Source organism: Argiope bruennichi, chromosome 1 (genome assembly GCF_947563725.1).
Source record: "Argiope bruennichi chromosome 1, qqArgBrue1.1, whole genome shotgun sequence".
In the NCBI taxonomy this organism is placed as follows: Eukaryota; Metazoa; Arthropoda; class Arachnida; order Araneae; family Araneidae; genus Argiope; species Argiope bruennichi.
This window is the reverse complement of record NC_079151.1, coordinates 112,187,968-112,210,960: the sequence shown is the minus strand read 5'-3', so window position 1 is coordinate 112,210,960 and position 22,993 is coordinate 112,187,968. Positions and strand designations below refer to the sequence as shown.

Here is a 22,993-nt window from a genome sequence, read left to right as displayed (position 1 = left end):
TCCTACTTAGGTCAACAATTTTTTTTGTGTGTGTTTTAGTTACTTTTTATTAAATAATTACAATTAATATAAATATGTATATACATATGACAGAATGACAATATTAAGTGGCAAAATAGACTTGGCGATTTTGGCGACCAAATAGAAATTACTGGACAAATTTAATTAATGAATTAATTTTTGGAAAAACAACTGTATAAACATCAAGTTTCATCCACTACAAGTTTAAAAAAATGTATTTGAACTTGAGTGGATGAATAAAAAGTATTTTATTAACGATTGAAAATTTGAACAAGATATATAAATATATATAGGGAGAGTGTGAACTATTAGTTGGAATTGAATAAAGTACTACTATTAATAAAAATTAATTAAAAATATTTTATTATTGAATTCTTGGAAAATAAATTTGAAAGCAACAATATGTATATTGATCTTAACTCTACACTTTCATGATTATTTGTTATTCACCCTCAGGCGAATACATTTTTATAAAGGAGAGTAAGAATTACACGAGAATAACTGAAAATTTTAATTTGTGATTTTTTATGTTAAAATAAACATTATAAAAATGGAAAATCTTTTTTTAAAAATTTGTTCACATCGTCTCAAGAAATTGTATTATTATCTTTTATTGTTTAATAATTAAATTATTCAAAATTAGTTAGAAATGGTAAAATGTTATGCTGAAAAAAAAACGAAAAAAAAAATGAGGTTAGTTTTGGCACTCTCATGACTACAATATTCAAGTTGCCACTATTTATAAGACCAATCTAAAAGTGATATATTTTATGCTACTATCTGTAAAAAAAATTGTAATATCGCTTTAATCAAGAATTGTTTTAACTGTTAAGCTTGTTTTCAATACAGATTTGTTCGGACTTGTGCAAATCTTTAGATTATGATTTTTTAAATCTGTTGAATAATTAGATAACCTGCGTTTTTAATCACTGCATGACAGATAAATCCCTTATGGTTTTAATAATAAGTAAATCCGTTTATTAATATTGATATTTATTTTAATGTAAGTAAATTATTTTATTTTTTAAAAAAATATTTACGATATGATAACAAATTGGAGGCCATAAGACTCGATTCTCAACCCGAGATAATATGTTATGATTCAGGAATATGAAAAAGTTTTAAACAAGTTATAAAAGATCAACTAGATTATACGCATATAACATTTTGCATTTAAATACTGATGATTATATTGGTACTTTTGAAAAGAAAAGGAAAAAAAAAAAAAAAAAAAAAAAAAAAAAAAACGTCTTCACATACAAACTACTTTAACAGAAGTCTTTTTACTTTAGACCACAACCATTGCGGATACTCGATCTAGATGTAATGATATGATCGTGTTAATGAACATAATAATTTATATTAATCAAATAAGCATTGTTGCTAAATGTTCCAGATTTAAAGGCATGGTCATTTTGATAAACTACGATGTTGGTACCAGTTTGGGCACGTCAATTCAAAAGCAAACAGCTCAGCATACAAATTAAAAAGTTTTAAAAAATCCAAGAGAATTCAATTTAAAAGAAATAGCTTTATCTTTAATTAACCTAAACTTTCTAATTGTAGTTATCGGCGCAATGTAAAAATGAAATAATAACGGATTCATAGTGAACAGGAAAACACGAAACGAATGCAGACATGCACCGCATTTATGTGTGTGAGAGAAAGAGAAAGGAAACACCATGCTATTGATCATGCGCTAGAAATGGGCTGGTTGCAGCCGCACTAAAACCGAATTCAATGGAATGATACTTGAGATTTCACTTTTCGATACGCCGCTAAGCTATTGCGCAGTGAACAAATTTTGATGGTTTCGTAGACTGCTTTTTGAGCATTCTAAGATTGTCAATCTCTTAATTATTGATTCAATATCTATATTCCTTCTTTGTTTTTTTAATTACTATTTGCGTTTTCATTATTCACCAAGCTCTTCTATGTGGAAAAGTAACCGAATAAGATTAAAAAATAATAATAATGTTACAGCTTCACGCCGATAGATGGCGTATCTGTCGAGTAAAAAGTTTTTGTTAATTCTTTTTTTTTTTTTTTTTTTTTTTTTGTATCTTAACATTTGGTGTGTAAGAACGATTCTGTGACCTAGACGTGGCACCCAATTGTTAGAGGTGTCCTAATCTGTAACAGTCTACCTGAAGGGGCACAAAAAATGAACCCAAAAATAAAATAAAATGGTGTTCACCAGACAGAAAGGAGTTTTATTTGGAGATAATTACAAATAATAAGCTTTATAAAATGAGAATAATTTTAGGGTTTACTGCTGCTGAAAAAAGACGGGAGGGGGGAGGGCAAGACATCACTGCTTTATACCAGACCATTGTTATGGTACAAATTTATTTAGTACCACTGATTTCTACCATCCAGATTTAACAGTTTGGTCATTTTCATCAATTACAGCTCATTAGACAGGAAAGAATCATTAGACAGGAAAGAATGGCAATTCTGATAAAAAAATATTGGTGCTGTAACTTTTGCAGCTGCATTTTCGAAGCCAGCCGCCTTTGATGAACGGAATTAGTAACTGCTAAAATTTTTCATTAAATATTTTGTGCAACTCTGCCATAATGGCTTCTCATCAAAATATTTTTAACTTTAAATTTTGATAAATATATAATTCCAACTATTTCATAAGTATTACATTAAATTCTGTTTGTTGTGCTATGCATTTCCCTAATTTTCTATGGTTTGCATCAAATTATCTCACGCAGAACAGCAGTATTCGAAAATAGACGCACTTTGTAATATATTATAGCAGAACAGCAGTATTTAAAAATGGGCGCACATTGCTCGATTCAAGAATTAAATTGCAAATATAACAAAGTTTTATTGAAATCAAATTTAAATAAAAGTCATATTTAACTAATTTTAATGAATGAAAGTGTAATTAAAATATTAAAAAAATTGATTTGTGTCCACCTTCTTATATATATATATATATATATATATATATATATTATTATTATTAGTTAGGATGTAAAGTCAAGTTCATTTTATGGGTGCTTGTTCCGGGTGTTACTATTGCAGGTGCGATTTTTTTTTTTTTTTTTTGGTTTAAAGACATGATTAATCTAAAAATAGTCTGAAACTTTGCTGGATCTCCTTGGATTTCCTTCTTTAAGATTGATATTTTAAAGCTCAGTTTTACAACTTTATTTTTGAAATCAACGTATTCCAAGAACTTCTGCGATTGTTTGTTCATACAATTTTCTCAGAAATTCTTGGGGTTCATAAATTATTATTTTTTTTACATTCTAATTTAATTTTAAGTTACTTTAGGGTTGTTTTTACGTTTAGAGCCATTTCAGAACGTATTTGTCAAATTTAATTTTCTAGAAAAAGTACTCACACACATAAAAATTACCATTTCCACATAAATTTTATAAAATATTTAACACGTTTTCTGATGAACTTGAATTTTTTATTTACCTTTAGTATTTTTAAAATCAAATATCTACAAGTTTTAAATTCCTAATGTATATTTTAAAGTTTCTAGGATTGAATATATTCAAATTTTTAATTTTTAATGCTTTTTAATGTTTAAAGTTTACAATTTCTCATTTCTTAGTAAATACATTTAAAAACCAATAGGTTTTTAATGCATTTATGATTCATGACTCATGGTTTTAACTTTCTGTGTATTTGGCGTTCTTTTTTCGTAATTCATCCAGTAACTATAGTTTTCCTGAAGCGTATATTTTCTTTTTAAATAAATAAATTCATTGCATTTATGGTGTCTTTTCTCGACAACAGGAATGTCTATTCCCCCTTTTCCCATGATCTAGAAACGATATTTTTCTGTGAGTAAGGATATTGTCGCCAAACTCGCCAAATTTATTTTTAACCATTAAAATAAACCATTTCGTCGCCAAACTCACCAAATTCGTCGCCAAGTCGCCAACTGGTCACCAAGCTTTGAGGTCATTGACGCGGCATCCGCTCAGCACGCACAGGACAGATCTTACTACGGTTTTTCCCACGATGACACTATTCGTGCCGGGTAGCAAAATTACAGAATTGTAACAATATCTTTATATTGAGGATTTCACACTCGCATTATTCTAAATATACATTTCGAGAAAGCGTTTATCATTTGAAAGTCTCGCATGTATTAATATGAGAGGAAAATTTTTTACAAATGCTTTCCATTTGATAACATATTGCTACGAATTTGTAAAATTGCTGCTCTCTCTACTCAGTTAGTTACTTTGTGAGGAAAAGAATTTTGTAGATATTTTAATTGATGCCGAAAGGAATCCAAGGCACTGACCTCGGTCTTAGCCAGAAACTTAGCATTTAAAATGAAGATTCCCGAAAGTACAGGAATCTTGGCGATAGTTTCAACGGAAATCAAGATACAGATCTTTCTAGAAGTTTCCACAAAGCGTCATGGAAGGTATATAAGTGGAGGAGCACATATGAGAGTCAGTAGTCAGTTCTCTTTAGTTCTCGAAGTGATCTCTCCATTTGTTTTACATTGAGCGTTACTTTTCTGTGCTTTTATTTAATTATGGATTTGAATTTTGATGTTTGCTGCCTTTGTATTCTTTTAGACTGTGTTTTGTAACCTGTATTTCGAATTTTCTAAGGAATAAGGCAGTGTTATCCATTATCGAATTTGTTAAGTTTTTCGCCATGTAACAGGACGGATTTTCCATAACAATATGAAATGCAAAATTTTTCTCTCTAGTCTAGTACGTTTCTCCCATATGATCTGAATGACTGGAATCTCCATACACTGCAGATTCAAAAAGGGTTTTACTGATACATTAAAGCCTTTTTTATACGATATTTCATTTAAACCAATATCGGCTTTGGATTAATAAAAAATCCAAAATCTGAAAATCTCCTAAATAGTTTTATTTTCGTTAGATGGTTTTTATTTCTTTGTTTGCAGCACATAAAGTTCAGGGTCCAGCTCTTTATGTAGCAGGTGTTGCTGACGACTTGTAGTCGATTAATTTGCAATAGCAGTATTTACTCTCCCACTAAATTCTATTCATGGATAGATGTGTGCTGTTGAAAGCCAGAAGACGATGAAACCATCCAATTTGTAAACAATGACAAGAACAAGTTCAAGAAGCAGCCAAATGAAGTCAGGAATAAGTTATAATTGACTAAATGCTATAGAAGTATATTGTATAGAAGTCCGAATACAACAGTCAACAAAAGTGAGCGACAAGTACATACATTTCATGAAGTAGTGTTAAGAAGCAATAACGAAGCATTTGTCTGCAGGAAAGCTGCTTGCTTTTAGGGGTGTAGTCGTAAATTAAATAATTCGGCTACGCTTTGCCTGGGGGTATGTTCTAAGAGGGATGGGGAGGTATGAGAGATAAAAAGAAGTTGTTGATAAAGATAATATATAAGGAATTCTTTTCAATAACTCGGCTTTGTATTAATTACAAATCAAGAATATGAACACCCACTTATTAGTTTTATTTTCGTTAGATGGTTTTTATCCGACTTTATAGATATTGTAACATTCTCCGTTTCCCAGTACTGATAAGACATTTACAGCCAGCTGTGTCGTCGCTGTTACTTACTAAACGCCTCGAGAAAGCCAGATGGTGGATCTTTTCACCGGGGTGGTCCCGCATCTGTTCATTAGCGACTACAATGAAAGACCGCATGTGGAATTTCTGGTCCAAGAGGTATTGATAGTACCTTCAAAGAGAAAGGGGTGCCCAAACCTCTGGATGCTAGATGTTTCTCTTTGTGAAAGGACCTACCCACGATCCACTGGCGCCGTTGAAAGAGCATATTGCTGAAACCCGATTGGCCGAAAGAGAGCTCAAATGACCAATGTAAATTAAGAAGCGGAGATTGTCACCGAAATAAAGTGCGGAGATTTTGTTTTTTAGGAGGAGGGAGAAGAAACGAATTGCAGGAGACGGTTGGACTACGCCCACGAGTTCGGAGTCTGAGAAACTACCCCTGGAGTGGTCGTGTTGACGTGATGGAGGATTGAGTTTCAAGAAAAACCTTCGACTTTGACTGTTGTATCTCCTACTACAGGTGTAAATAACTATTTATTTAACCAATATTAGAACAAGTTGTTCTTTGTACATATAGGGCTGTAAAATAAAGAATTGTCTGGAAATTCTGCTTCGTTATTTGATCAATCTAGATCAGGACATTACAATATTTAAAATGTATAGTAGTTCTATCTTGGTGTTGGAATCGTAAAATACGGCGGCTGTTTTCTACTTTCTTGTATACGAAGTATAGAGAAATTATTAGAACGTTATCGTCAAAATATTAGAACTCGAGATTTTGACGAATCTCCATGTTTTAAATACCCCCGAAGCTCGAAAAAAAACATTTTTTAGAAAATGTTGGTCTGCTGTCTATCTGCGACAAAAATAACTCAAAAATCATACAAAGATTTAATATCTTTAGTATAGACGCCTACCAACTTTTGAGCGAAATCTAAAAAGGTGTTGACCGTCTGTCGATCTGCGCATTCAGAAACATTTAAACTCGATAACTCAAAAAAGCAATGACTTAAATATATCAAATTTGGTACGTGATTTTGTGACTTTAAATATAGTTTTGTATCAAATTTTTGTTTCAGTCGAGTGGAATAAAGCGTATGAAACACAAATTTGATTTTTGGATACTTTTGATCTCATGGCAGGGATTACTCGCCAAAACATTCGCCAAGGATGGTACTATAGATTCCGTAAAATTGCTAAGTTCACACCTAAGGTTAATACTGCGTAACAATTGTACGCCATTCAAAGCTTCACTGGGATAATATCTTTATTAGAGAGTATGTGAGAAAGGTTTAGAGAGAGCACTACCGCTGATTTTTTTTCTTATCTAGCTTCGATCGATCATATAAAAACATAAAAAGAATAAAGTGAATTTATTATCAAAAGTTCTGAACGAACGTGATTACTTTTCGATAAAATCACCGTTAAGACCCAGGCATTGCCATATCGATGGACAAAATTTCCAATTCTCTCTGCGAAAAAGTTTCCACCAATGATGTGAGGCATGTCTTAAAGTTACTAATTAGTCTGGAAGTTTGGGGTTCTTGCATGTTCTTCAATTCAAGGAAGAGATGAAAATTACTCAATTTTAAGCCGCGCTCTGAATGAAGAGGAACATGGAGTAAGTGTTGCAACAGAAGTATTTGTTGAACAACCAAGTAGATTACGTGATTCGAAAAAAATATAAAAAATATGCAAAACAAAAAATGTTTTGCAAATAAATTAGTATAAATTAAAACCAACTTTTTTTTGAATTTGTGGTGAAAGCTTATAAGCCAATTAACAGCTACGCTACACGAGCAATTGCTTTTGTATCGTGGTCATGTTACTGGGCTACGAACCACAAAGTCCCAGGTTCTATCCTCACTCATAGCAATTCGCCATATTGGAATAAAAATGGTTACATAAAAATGGTTGTAAGCATACATAAAATTTACATAAATTCATACATTTTACATAAAAATGGTTGTAAAAACTACTTTTGTGCAATTATAATTTCGAAAGTTATTACAGGAAAAGAAATTGACACTAATAACATTTGAAACAGAATTTTAATCCTCCATAATATCTTTGTGTGAAAGTTGGTTGTTCTAGGTCGCACAGTCTGATCTGCAGAGTGCAACACACAGACACACATTTTGGGTTAGCTTTTAATGTAATCACTGCGAGTACGGTATTTCCCATTGTAGGGAAAATGATAATAAAAACAATGGCAAATATAAGGGAAGAAACCAGTGGATGTGGTTTTCCCAAAACTTTATCGTTTATTCTTGCATTGAATTGGTGAACAATAGTTACGAAATATTAACCTTTGGTATAAATTTAGTATCTTTACTGAATCTATCATGTCATCCTTGGCGAGCTCATTGGCGATTAAACCCTAGCATCCGAAAATCGAATTTGTATTTTAGACGAATTTTTCTCAAATAATTGAAACAGAAATTTGATACAAAACTACACTTGTAGTCACAAAATCGCATACCAAATTTGATATATTTAAGTCATAGCGTTTTTGAGTTATCGCGTTTACATGTTTCTGAAAGTACAGATCGACAGACGGTCAACCACTTGTTGGATTTGGTGCGAAATTTGGCAGGTGTTTACAATGTAAATATTAAATATATGTACCGAATTTTATCCATCTAGATCTCTTCGATTTGTAGTTTATCGCATTAACTTATATTTGAACAGCCAATCAAGCAGACGAATTTTGTTCAAAATTTGATAGCAATCTACGAGTTTCATCCGTTTAGCTGAAGGCGTCCGTCATAGACAGATGGCTATTTTCCAAAAATGTGTCTTCGAACTGAGAGGAACTCAGGGCTCTTTAAAATGTGGAGATTCGTCAAAATGTCGAGTTCGAATTTTTTTGACAATTACAATATTTTTCTATACTACGTACAGGAGAAAGTAAAAATTATTCATCCATTAGCTTTATTATTCTTACAATATGTTTTGGAAATAAACCTACTTCTTTATAAAAATTTGAAGGGTTTTTTTGAGGGGGGGGGGTGATTCTTATAAAATTAAGCTTTATTTGTCCGAATGGCATTTGAATTTGATATCCCTTGTATAAGGTGCTTTGAAAAAACTTGTTGTAGATTGTTTCAATGTTGTTTTATTTTGCTCTGCAATTAACGAGGAATGCATATTCGATGTTTTCTTAGTCTGACCTTTTCATCTAGAACTACTACTAATATATTTTCAGAAGTGAATATCTGCACCTCGGAGCAATTTTTTTTTTTTTTTTTGAAATTTTAAAAATTAAGGGGAATTCCAGCCTTTTTCCGAAAACATTGCAGCACTAAAATAATTTTTACTTCAACTTAAAATTTAAAACAGTGTATTACATTTTTCAAATGAAACTCGAATCGTCTTCTTTGTTGTCATCAATATGGCATCCTATTTTTTTTTTCCCCATTGTTGATGATCCAGATACAAAAGCTCTGACTACTTTTTCATGATGAGTAGGTTTAAGTATAAGTTATCTTTCAATAAATCTTTTTAAAATTTTGTTGTACCTACAATTAAGCTTTAGCTTTAGAATCAAGCAATAGTTTAAAAAAATTAAACAGCCCTAATTTTAAAACACTTCTGCTCTTTCCTCTGTTATAGTTGGATAAATAGATATAGAGATAAAATTAGGGAAATGCACAGCATAATGAATAGAACTGTGCAAGGATTCTAAAAAAAAAAAAAAAAAAAATACTAGTTATATATCCACAAAAATTGAAGTTTAAACCACAAACTGGCTACTCCGACCCACCGGAAGGCATGTAGGAGAATCTGAATGACTGGCTGCAGTAGCAACACTAGCGAGAACTGTGGTTGAGTCCTAAGGGCTATCACCGGCTACGGTGCAACTCTTCAATAAGGAGGTACGTCCCGTCATCAGTGGGAGGAGTCAGACCCTCACCGTTTTGAGTACCCACCAGAATGATGAGAACCAACCATCACGCCGGAAGCTTCCCATCCTCAATTATGAGGTGCCTTCCCCTCCCCTTGGGACTGAGTTGAAGTTTAATTTTTTTTTTGTTTGTTTAGAGAACCATTAAGTTGAAATTACACAAAATATCTAATTGAAATTTTTACTGACCCTTAATTCCGACCAACTAACTGGTCACCAAAAGCGACTAATTTCTGATAAAATAGGCATAGAAAATTAATTTGTTGGTCTAACATCCGTTCTTTTTAATTTTGAAATATAATGCATCATAAAAAAACATTGTTTAGTATTAGATATTTTCTGCTTCACCTCTCTTTTTTTCCTATGACTTTTTTCTTAACCGCTATAGGCATTTCTTGTTCATAATTGATAAGCGAAGTTCATTATATAAACAAGGAAGCAATTCCCACATTGTACTGATAAATGCATTTATTATCTTGCTAGTATGGTGTGAAATTTTAGTGAGGGAAGCCGTTTATGTGACGTTCACACTATTTGACTACGATAACTACGTTTGTCCCACAACATTTCTCCCTAACTCAAAATAACACAGTAAAATAATTAAATCAAAATCCAGAAACAACTAACTTCGTAATTAGGTGCCGTGAAGAATAATAAAAACATAGATAAAAACCAGTGGGAGTGGCCACTCCAAAATTTTCGCGCGTATTATTTAATAAAGGTATTATCCATAGAACGCCTTGTATGGTATTGGCGTTCAGTAGTTGAGATATTAACCTTTGGCGTGATTTTGGCATTTTTACTGAATTTACATGTGATCCTTGGCGAGAGTTTTGGCGATTAATCCTTGGCATGCGGTAAATAGTATCTGAAACTAGAATTTGTGTTTCAAACGCATTTCTCCCAATCTATTGAATCAAAAATTTGACGTAAAGCTATAACTGTAGTCACAAAATTACATATCGAATTTGATATATTTAAGTCATTGCGTTTTGAGTTATCGTGTTTACATATTTATGAAAGTACAGATCGACAGACGGTGAGCCATTTATTAGATTTGACTCAAACTTGGTAGGTATGTACACTATAAATGTTAAATCTGGGTGCCGAATTTTATCCCTTCCTTCGTTTCGTAGTTATTGCGTAAACTTATATGTGACAGATTTCCCTCGTACGGATTTTGTTCAAAATTTTATAGAAATATACAAATGTGGTATAAAGACAGTATACAAAATTTTAGCATTTTTGAGTTATCTTTGTTACAGGGACATATTCCAAAAAACGTGGTGATTCATTAAAATCTCAAGTTCAAAATTTTTGACTTTAGTGTAGAGAAAATACTTTCTCTACACTACGTATACGAGAAAGTAATAAACTGATATAAACCTATTGATTGCAGAGTAATGTAATAAATTATTATATATAATCTATTACATTAGATTATACAATACTTAAGGAAAAATGGATTAATATTGCATTTTTCATTCAATCTGTATCATTATATTAAAAAAATTAAAATTATTCAAGAAAGTACTATTATTTATTGGAGTAGATTTTTTAAAGTCGACATTTTGCTAATGATTATTTTATAAAAAGGTGCTACGAAAAATTTCTTTTCGTTATAATGTCGCCATAATAAAGTTCAGTTTTTTTTTTTTTTTTCGCGTGAGAAATTAGGATGTCACTTTTTAAACCAAACTTCTATATGCATTTATGAGAGTAAATATTATGGCATTGTAAAAAAGGTAATAAATTTTTAAAAATTGAAGAAAATCTCACATCGGCCAATGTTTCTTTTCTCTGATTTATTGATTATATTAAAGTTTTGATTATATTAAAGTAATTTAAGTTTTGATTTATAATATAACATTTAATATAAGTTTTGATTATATTAAATGCAACAAAATAACAAGGAAGAAATTTTGGAGGGCAAATACATTTTTAATTAAAAATTATTTCCTCTATGGACTATGGCTTTGGAAAAATACTGATATTTTGTAATAAATTAAAATTACTGTCCAATACGAAAGTACGTCGAGGTATTGCAACATTTTGACATCTGATCTTGCATGTTAAAATAATTAATTTATTTGCTAATATAATTAATCTTTATCATATGATTCACTTATGTGTTTATCTTGAAAGTACATGAAAAAAAAAACCCCACTAAGATTTTAATAATTTCAAAACTACACTTAGCATATATTATAATATTTATTTTATTTAACAGTTAACTTTTTCAAAATCATGTATAACGCTTGATTGATTATTAATTACTTTTTTAAGCTTTATGCATTTGAAGCAAACGAAATATTTATTGTTTAAAATTTATCCCTTTTACTAACAATTATTGTAGGAATGCATCGAAACCTGTTGATTCGAGCAACCGATTCCGAAACTACAATTAAAATATTTATTGAAAACGACTGGAAATATTTGTAAATAAAAAAAAAATCACGTATGAAATGAATCAAATAACAGTATATTTTCAAAGATTCATTTCCTGAGTGAAAAAAGAAGAGAAAATTGTAGTATACACCGACAATAAAAAAACAAAACAAAACCTGCAACAATCCCTATCATCCACATGGGTAGAACCGTGTCTGCAGCAGTGGAGCGCCCACCCGAAAAAGCTGAATAGAATAGTCTCTCTTCCTTTCAGCGTCAACGACTGTGAATCGGGTTGGATCAATTTTTTTCGTTTGAGATTTAGGCGCTTCACTATCGAAAAAGAATTCAGTGGACTATTGTAGTGTTCAATGGACTTCGGAGTTACTTTTTACAATCCATCAGCATTAACTTACTATATATACTGTCAAATTCAACCCTAATACTGATACAAGGAATAAAATTGAACAAGAGCGCGGCAGTTGTACAATCGAAAACAATGATGTTATTCTCTGCAAAATCAAGTAAAAAACATTTGTTCTTGTGGAAAATATCTTTCTAAGTAACTGTTTTCATCAATATTTTTAGAAGATTTAAAAGAAATCTCCCAAAAAATCTTTACGAAGTCCTTTTTATCGTAACTCTTTACATTGCGGAAGGAGACACGGTGCACTGCGGTCCGTTTCTTGTGTTGTTGAAGTTAAGGATACATACGTACCGTTTTGGATGGTTAGGCCTATGGAAAATTTGTGAGGGGTTTGCGAGTCGTGGCCACGTTTTTCATCCAAATCATCATAAAATGGGCCAAGATCAGATAAAAAATGATGGAAGGTAGCCACGAAGAGTAAGTCTGATTTTAAATTATTTCTATAATTCTACTGAAATATAGTACTGAAGAGGCTTAACGTACAAGTGACGCTGAAGCATTTAACTTATGCCCTGTGGCTGTATTTGATTTACTTGTGTAAGGTTTTATTTAATTCCAAAGAAATTTTTCATGATTGCTTGGATTATTTTCCTTATAATGTGAACTTGAAATTTTATTCTAAAGTAAATTTCAGATATTCCATTTTACTCGAAGGTCGCGATGTTATTGAGGTCAAATTGATTTTTGTCAATGGACGAAAGTTTGTGAATGAATGAGAGTGACTTTACGGTGTGGGGTAAGCTGGTGTATGCTCTAGAGCGGATGTGAGATCTCTGGAAATAATTACATCTCATTGATATTATGTGTACATCCTGATTAACTTTGTAATTTTATGGTGAAGTAAGAATGAGATTTTATTCAATTTATTAACTATGATATATAATATCTCTTTTAATATTAGCGATTTTTGTATCATTTATATGTAACGTTATAGGAATTCTTGTTTTACTATTAAAAATTCCTGTATTTTTGCTTAATGATAAATCCTAATCTTTATAATTAGAAATTGTTTTTACAGATATTTTTGACACAACGATGTTTATATCCCGTTATCGCTTCTCAATAATAATAATAATTAAGTTTACATTCGTGTTTTTTTTTTTTTTAACATTATGACAACAGAACTTTAGAATCTTCATAGTATCTAATTTTTAGATGCTACTTCAATGAATAATTTTTTCTCTTTTCTATTATCTTTATATTTTATTCGTATTATTATTTGTTTACAATAGTTTGTTTTATATATATATTTTTTATTTTAATGAATATGACTATTCTATTGTTTAAGTTTAAAAAGAAAAGAAATATATGAACTATTAATAAATGTAATATATAATAAATATTAAAGAATTAAAAAATATTTAACTTGTAAACAAATCTGGAGTAGTAATATTCAGTAAAAACAGATTTAATGCATTTATTCTTCAGGAATCTGTAGCATATCTATAAGTGATTTATAGATATGTTGCATATTCTATAAATCTGTAGATATTATAAAAGGATGAAATTTTGAACTTACGAATTATTTTTTGAATGCGTTTTTATCATATATTCACATTATCTCATTGCTCTTTCTAAACTTTTTTTGTTTATTTATAATTTTGCAAGTCAGATATTTTAATCATTAGTAATTAAAATTACTCCCTTAAATTCAATAAAAAATAATTATTTACATTCATTTTATGACTTCTTTTAAAGATTTGCTGTTCTAAATCTGAATTGATTATATATATATATATATATATATATATATATATATATATATATTATTTTTGACATATTTATAAGAGCTGTTATCTGATTATGGCTCTTTAAAAAATACACTTGAAATAGAAAAGGGTTTCAGATTTTGATTTCTCAATATTTATAGATATTTAAATAGTAGAAATTTTAATATTTTCTAAATTATTATTTACTTAGTTTTGTATTGTAAAACTATCAGTTACTAAGCTTTTTTTAATATCTCAGTAATTTTGTGTTTAGGTCTAATTAAAAATTTCGAATGTAGATATTATTTATTATGCTCAGAAACACTCTGGAAACATAATACTTACTGAAGTCACATTAAAATTATATAGACGTATATTTATATAAAAACAACAAGAATCATTCAAGTGCATTTTTACAAACTGATTTTAAAAGCCTGTGGTAAATTGTATAAAATGTCAATTTTTATCATTTTATATATTTTTATCTAATATTTTAAAATGATTAAACTTCAATATAAACTTAAGATCAGTGACTTAAAGTATTGTTATATTTTGAACAAAAAGCAAGAAGCACTAGTTTGTTTCAACCTAATAGATAGCAAAGATGAAATTCGTAAAATATTTTGTTTGTTAATTCAAATTAAGATGCTACACGTATTACAGGTTGGATCTAATTCTTTTGTTTTTAAGATTTTCTACCAATATTGTTGATAAAAAAGTATTTTTCATATATAAATAAATTTTCTAAGTAATATGCCCGAAGAATTACAAGAAAGCATTTATGTATTCTCAGTTATTAAGATTAACTTTTTAATATATTTTTTCTAGTGAATATTATTTTAAGCACTTCATTCAGAAAGTATAATAAATGAAATTTGAGCTATTATTTTTAATGTTTATATCAAAATTTTAAGATTTTATATCAAAATTTGATATTACTGTTTTTATATTAAGGTAACTATTATTGTGCTGTTTTTTCCTTCCTCTTGAAAATAATCTTTTTATAATAGTTATACTTAATTCAATTAAAGAACATGTTTTATTCATTGTATATATGCATATATGTTTATCTATCTAAAAAGAATCAGTATTACTGCAAACATTAGAAATGGTGTGTACATTTTGATGAAAATGGAGGAGAAACTAATATGTGGTATTTAAATGTGCAAAACTAAGCAGACAAAATCTTTGTTATAGTTACACTATACAGAGTTTGTACATATTGATAAAAATAAATCTGTGATATATTTATATATATATAAAACTAAGCAGATAAAATCATTGCTATATTTATCTTATGAAGTTTCCTTACATATTTTCTGCTCTGTTGAAAACTACTAATAAATTATGGGTTGTGTATTTTGTAAGTAGTTAAATAATTTATATCCTAGAATGTCTTTTCAATTCAAAATTTTGTTAGATAAGTAAAGAGGAAATTATTCCTAAGTTTAGAATTGTTTATTTACAAATTAAATAATTAGAGAATTCCCTGTTTTAATAATAATATTATCTCTTTTCCTGAAATTTTAAAAGTAATTAGAAATGATTTTAGTATAGTTTTCTTTGGACAAAATTGATTGCTTTATATAGTATTTTATAATATAAAGATTGAACAAACAATTGCAGGTGACTTTAATTTGATATTAGAGAAATGTAAAATCTCTTCTTTTACTAGGTTTTAAAATTAGTTTTAATTGACTTTTGTGAAAAAGGGTGTTTATTTTTATAAAGGAGCCAATACAACTTCTTATAACGAAGAAATAAATTTCAGTCTGAATGGTTGTCTACTTAAATTTGAAATTTGATCTACAATAAATTTTATAGGAATCATGTTTTAGTATTTTGATAGTTATAAAGAAAGATGGGATACAGTGTTAGATTTATTTTATTTTCAACCATGTTCTCAAGATATGCTGTGATATCAAATAAAGTTCTTAAAATAATCTCTTACTTATGTGCTACTTATCATTAAAATAAAAAAGAATATTCACTCCCTGTATTAAATGTTTTTGGTAGTAATGGGCATTATAAGTGTGCCCTGCCATCTAGGATAATGTTATATCATAGGAGCAATAGTTATTATTAAGAAATATGTTTTTATTAAAATTAATTTGAATTGAAATATGTGGATATCTAATGGCTCCTTAAATAGTCATAAAGCATCACATTTGATTAAATAGTTTTAGAGGTGGGAGGAAATATGAAGACCACAACACTTATATGTTTTCCAAACATTAGGTCAATCTTTCTTTGGCTTATTCTCATGCTTAAATATCTTAAACAAAATGTAAGCAAATGCTAATAATGTAAATAAATATTGCAAACATTCCTATCAAAAGATGTGCTGGAGAAAACTTTTAGGATAATTAACCAATTTGTTTTTGTTACTTTTCATTTTTCCGTTTTAAAACTTAAATAAAATATGTCGAGCTATTAAGATTAATTTACTTTGTGAAATATATGCATGTTTGAAATGTGTTAATAGGACAAATTATGTGCATAACAGTTTGTTCCATTTCATTCTGTAATATTGTACCGAATCTAATATAGCTTGTAGCAACATATTTTTATGATTACATATTATGAATTTAGATAATTGATTTTAACACACACACACAAAAAGAAAAAAAAACACAACTTAAATACAATTAGCTTTACATTTAAAATATTAATTGTAAAAAAAAAAACACTTTCACAAACAAAGATATAATTACAAACATAAAGTTTTACTTTTAACTTGTAAAAATAGAGAATCACTAATTAAAATGTAAGTAACGATGTGAATTATGCCAAAATGCATAGACTTATGAAAAATAACTAAAATCCAGCACATTAGGATTAATATTGTCATAATTTACAAATGAAATTGTACTGCAATACTGTACTTTACTTTCTTAATATATTCCTCCCAAGTATATATAATAGTGATAAAAATTGTGGAAACCCTTTGGAAAAACTACATTTTTGAAATTTGATGGCTCACAGTAACAATTATGTGATGTTTTATCATTTTCAGGATAATTTAACCAAGAAATTGGCATAATTTTTGTAATGGATATTTGTACTGTAATAGCAGTTATAAAGAAAAAAAAAAAAAAAAAACAGAAATAATAACATATACAAAAAAAAACAAAAAATCATTTTTTGATAGTTAATAGTTGGGGTATCTTTTAGGTCACTCATGGCCTTGCAACACATTTCCATGAAGTTCACCTCTGCTTTTTGTCTCTCAACTGTTATAATGTTGCTTCATTTAATTGGGTTTTATTCTTGGGATGCTCCTGTGTAAGAATTTTCTTTAGTCTGCTCCATATCATTTTGACTGAATTGAGAGCAGGGCTATCTATTATCAGACCATTCTAGTACTGAAGTATGATTATCTTGTAATTAGTTTTTACATTTTATTGCAACATCCTGAAAAAATATAAATTCTTCATTATGTGGGAAAAGATCACATGTTTAGAAATAGCTATTTTATTTGTTTTTTCAAACATTTATATTCCTGTTAATCACACTAATTCTACCCATGGTTTTTGCTGTCATAATGACGTATTATGATATTAACTGGATGTTTTATAGTAGGTGTAGTGCAGTAAGATAGGGAATTTTCTTCTGTTCTTATTTATTTTATTGTATCAAAACGAATAGTGAAATTTTGGTCTCATCATTCCAAATTGTGTTGTTCAATTAGATTTTGCTCAGTTTAATCTTTTCAATCTTTATTCCAGATTTAAAAATTGCTTTTTTTAATTGAATTTATGCATTTAGATCTGATTCCAGGAATTTGAATTGAATGGTCCTTGCATTCTATGTCAGATTGAATTGTGCCATTTCATTTTGTATATATTCAAATGATTTTTTACTGTCTCATATAATCTTAATTATTCTTTCATCACTTGATATTGTGCAACTGTAAAAATTGTGTCTTTAGCAATTTGATTTTTTAGTGATTGGGTTTCCTTATATAAAAATGCCACATTTATTAGATTTTCAACCAAATTTCTAACTTAATTATAAATGAAGCTTTATTAACAGTAAATTTTTACATAACTTTTTTTTTTGGTAACTTGTCAATTTTTCGTGCAATTTTTTTTTAAAAAATTTATATGTTTAGATAATTTACAAAATGAAGGAATAATAACAAACAGTGACTTATTGCAATCATGGAAAGCAAACACACAAACACACCTGTTAACTCCAAAACATGGTGTAAATTGCTTAACTCTTTTGATAATGAGGTACTTTATTGGCTTTCTAAAAACTTGTGCTCTATGGCTACATAAATGAATAAAAAAATATTTTTTAATGATATATTTAAATGAATCAATGTAAATAAGATGTGCTTCTTTTTTTCTTGTTATTTAGCTACTACTTAAAAAATAATTAAAGGAACATAATTCAGTGTGTTATATTCGTGGTTAAATTATTTTTAAAATGGTGCATACCTTTAGTATATTGCTAAAAACATTATTTTACGAGCCATCAAATGTACTACTTCTACAAAATTTCCACAATTTTGGCCATTATTGTAGGTATATTGATTATATTTTGAAAGAATAATCGGAATAATGAAAAATTTTCTTCCACTGTTTATGAGAACTTGCTTCTTAATGAATTTTTTAACTATTTATATTTGTTTTTTAATGTAAAAAATAGTTTTTTATGTCGAATTATCAAGTATGATTTTGTTATGAATCTAGAATTGTATGTATTCATTAATTTTTTTTAGTGTATTGTGTTTAATACTTTGTTTGCATGAATAATGAACAATTTGTTTATTTTTAGTGGGAACTATCTGGTGCGAGTGCGTGCCCAGGTTATGACCCGGGATGACTCGACTGGTGGCTGGGTACCAATGGGAGCTGGAGGTTTGAGTTATGTTTCTGTGTGCAAAGGATCAGTATCCGGTGAAGACGATAAAGTAGAATATCTAATATATGGAAAGAGATTAGCTGATCAGTCAGTAAGTATAGTTTTATCAGATGTAATTTTGAACCGTCTTTTAAGTACTTGATTTTAAGAAAAGTCTAGTTTTGTTAATTTAAAAATATTCTGAATTTGTCTTGAGACTTTCCTTTAACATATAATTCTCTTTATGTTAATAAAAATATTTTTTATTTTATTTTTGTTCATAATTAAATTTTATGTATAATTTTTTGTTTTTTAAAAATTTAAACTAATATTTCAAACTTGTTTCTTTTGCTATTTATTTTTACTTTTTTGTGAAAATGAAATGCTGATGTGTACTTCTGCACAGGTTGTCCTCAGTTGTACCATAAAGAAAGATTTCCAGTACAACAAAGTCATGCCTACCTTTCATCATTGGCGTACTGGAGACAAGAAATTTGGCCTAACCTTCCAAACTGCTGCCGATGCAAGAGCATTTGACAAAGGTGTCAGAATGGCCATTGAAGATCTTTCTGATGGTATGTTATGCACTTTGAATTGTAAAGAAATATTTCAGCATCATATTTAAATTATCCAATCTCCATCTATCTACTTTGTAATACAATTTAAACTATAAGGAACTGAATTTTATATTATGTTTTGGAATGGGATATTTGATAATTTAACCCCCATCTCCTATCGCTCCCCAGAAGAAAGAAAAAAAAATAATAGAGTATCCCCCAAAGAAAAGAAAATGATGTATTTGAAGGGAGAGATGGTGTTTTAATTTTGTATTTGATCAGTTATGTTTAAAATCCAATATATAAACCAAGTATGCTTCTGGATTTCTAATTGCCATCTAAAGTGAAGCTATAGAAAATCTTTCAATATTGCTTGGAAAGATTCCATAATAGAATATAAAATTATAATAAATTATTTTACAAATCTATGTATTATTACTTCTTGTGACTATTTAAATGATTTCCAACTGGCCAGTGACTTAGAATTGATAACTGCATAGCAAGACTTTTAAATGAATTTTGACATAATTAAAATAGTGAAGTTTGATAAATTTGTTGAATTTTTAAAAGCAATTAACTGCTTTGAAAGTGGAGGAATAAAAGTGGACTTGATTGCTAGAGGAGTATTTCTATTTGTCTTTTATATCAGTTTTAGAAAATTCAATGTAAAGTATGAAGTTATGTATTATTACTTCTCATATATTTGAGTTATCACCAAGTGACCAGTCATTTGGAATTGATAGCCAAACAGGATTTTAAAATTAATTGTAATTTGTCAGGGGGTGGGAGAGAATTGTTTAAGTTGAAGAATAGGAAAAGTTGACTTATCTATTAAAAGAGTATTGTTATTAGTCTGCTTTTATTTTGCTTGTTGATGTTTTTTTATATGATGTCTGAAATCTGATATTGTAGTGTTAGAGTAATTAGTACTAACTATGTAATTTTAATATTACATTAATCTTTTGTGCTTTCATTATGGATGAAGACAATTTTGCTAAAAAAGGACGCAACAAATATTATGTTCATAAGGAAGGTAATTGAAGAAGTTCTTGTTTAGTTTTCTCTTAATTGAGGTTTAAAAATTTTTTTAATTTTTTCATATGTAAAATATAATTAGTGAGTGTTTTATATGTAAAATATAATTGGATGAGATCTACTTGAATATAATATAATATTATGAATATTTTAAGAATTTTCTTAATGTGTAAGTTCTTGGTAAGTTCTCAAGGTATTTGTCTGTATTCCAAAGAAATTTTGTCTCCTGTTGAGATACAAATTTAAATAACATCTTATGATGAAAGCAATTTTTATATAATGTTTCCAAAAGTTTTCTAACACTAATTTTGTCATTATTTATATTTTATTATGTTTTCATGTATTTGATTTGAAAACAGAAATGATTCTTTTATGAACATTCCTTTACAGAATTATGTTTAAAGCAATTTCATTTTCTTAGCTCTTTAGTTTTTTTAATCTTCAATTGAAACTAAGTTGCATTTTAAATTCATTGGAATATGCCAATTTATTTTAGCTAAAAATTCTTTTTCTTATATTCTTATAAGAAAATATTCTATTCCATAATCAATCAATAATATTAATTAACAACTGCTTATCATCCTAGTTTCTGACATGCTCAGTATATGCAAGAAGTTTAATAGATTTTAAAACTCTTTTAAGGCCTAAATGTATGGGTGATGTTTTACATGTTTGTCAAATAGTCATTATATAATGTGGGCAGATATCTTAAATATTTAAAAAAAAGGTTGCTACAGGATAAAACGTAAGGATTTTTTTGTTGTTGCAGGTATTATTCTTTTTTCATAAATATTTTAGATACTTATTTAAAAATTTTTGCTCCTGTTTTATGAGATTTACAAATTCTAAGTTTTGAGGGAAAAAAATTTAATTTTGAGAGGGAATTAAAAAATCAGCTGGATATAAAGCATCCATTTAGAATAATATGTGTGCAGAAATCTTTGTGGTTTTTAAATGATTCTTTTTGTGTGTGTAGTATCATTAAGGGGTTCATTAAAAAGTGAATTATTGCAACAGTTATTTATTTAAGATTACATTACACACAGGTAATTTACATACACAATTTTAGAATAATTATATGATTTATATGTATAAGAGTATAGATTAAAGCATGTAGCACATGCCATCTCTAGTCATAGTGCCACAAGGTTCCAGAGGGCACTGTCTCGACATCATCAGTCAGTTATGGTTAGTGTTGCATGAGCTACATTTGTAATTTTGCTGATTTTCAACATATTCTGAATCCTAGTTATTCTGTGAATAAATCATTTTCATTAGATTCACAATCATTGCCTTTTTGTTCATAATATCGGATAGCTTTTTAAAAGAATGATTACAAAGTTATTTATGTAAGTTCCTTGTTAATACATCAACTATTTAATATCTGTTAATTCTAAACAGTTGATGTATGATGTAATATCTGTTTAATACCTAATAACTATTAATATAATTTTTTCTCACAAAGTGCTAGCTTTAAATAACTAAACATATGGACATTATATGGAGAAATTACTATATAGTTAAAATATTTTTGTTTTGTAGTTTTTAGGTAAACTTTAAATTAGTTATGTTTCATTTAATTGTTTAGAAATTCCATTATTAAAAGACATTACTTATACTATTCAAATATTGTACTTTTTGCACATATTATTACTCCAATTCCAATCAATACTCCCAATTCGCCTTTTACAACTTGCTCATAATTTGTAATTTTTGCATTATTTGATTTATTTATCAAAGCATGCATATATTAATATGAAATAAGCAAATATTTATTTTCCAGCTGATATTTTTAGAATTAACATATCTAAGTAGAATAATTTAATTTCTTTTGTACAATAAACAGTTTTAAACAGTACTTAACAGTACTTAAAACAGTTTTTAAAACATTAAATTTTTAATATCCTTTTTAACTGTTCATATTTAGATCTCTTTGAAAGCAAAACATGATTGTTTATTTTGTTATATTTATTATTTTCTTGTAGAATATATTTAATTTGATTTATTCTTCAATGATTTTACATTTTTTAAACTTGTACATATATTTAATGCGAGTCATTTTTTATTGGACTCTAATCACTACACATTTATTTTTCATGCTGCTTTTCTGGGCACTGGGTGAGTTATATTCAACTGTTTTAAGATTATTTCTGTTATGATTTAAGGGACAAAATTATGAGATTTTACTGTTGAGCAATTGTTTCATACTTTATTCTGTGTAGTTTATCACTAAATATAAAGATGATCAGAATTGATGTGACATGAATATATATTTCATGTTAATGAATTGGAATACTGATGTATCTAGTTTTGCTTATTTGTGAAATAAAATGTGGTTTAATGCAATTTATTAGCTGAATCAGTTGAAATGTTTGTAAATTCTGAATTTTACCAAGTATATTAAAAAAAAAAAAAAAATCTTATTTCAGGTATTGGTGACTTTCCCAATTTCCATGATTCAGACATTGGTGAAGATGATGTATTCATGGTAAGTTTAAATAATTTATAACTTTGTAGCATTTAAAAATGTATTCAATAAAAAGGTATTTCAACAATTACTTATGAATCAGTAAAAAGGTGAATCAAAT

At 28.5% G+C, this 22,993-nt stretch overlaps 1 protein-coding gene and 1 long non-coding RNA gene across 3 annotated transcripts in view; one reads left to right on the top strand and one right to left on the bottom strand.

The window, feature by feature from the left end:
* The window catches only part of LOC129976492 (uncharacterized), a 71,040-nt gene extending 58,919 nt beyond the window's left edge, over nucleotides 1-12,121 (bottom strand). Inside the window, exon 1 of the long non-coding RNA XR_008785149.1 lies at nucleotides 12,003-12,121. This is a non-coding gene — a long non-coding RNA (uncharacterized LOC129976492). The remainder of the gene's footprint in view (nucleotides 1-12,002) is intronic.
* The window catches only part of LOC129976475 (sprouty-related, EVH1 domain-containing protein 2-like), a 177,078-nt gene that overhangs the window by 144,972 nt on the left and 9,113 nt on the right, over nucleotides 1-22,993 (top strand). Inside the window, exons 1-4 of one of the 2 annotated variants that reach the window (XM_056090092.1) lie at nucleotides 12,200-12,670; nucleotides 18,748-18,925; nucleotides 19,220-19,388; nucleotides 22,835-22,893. In XM_056090092.1, coding sequence (XP_055946067.1) covers nucleotides 12,648-12,670; nucleotides 18,748-18,925; nucleotides 19,220-19,388; nucleotides 22,835-22,893 — 429 coding nt within the window. In that variant the 5' untranslated portion in view covers nucleotides 12,200-12,647. Of the gene's footprint in view, nucleotides 1-12,199; nucleotides 12,671-18,747; nucleotides 18,926-19,219; nucleotides 19,389-22,834; nucleotides 22,894-22,993 lie in introns of those variants that run through there. The other variant, XM_056090086.1, reaches the window with a different exon arrangement.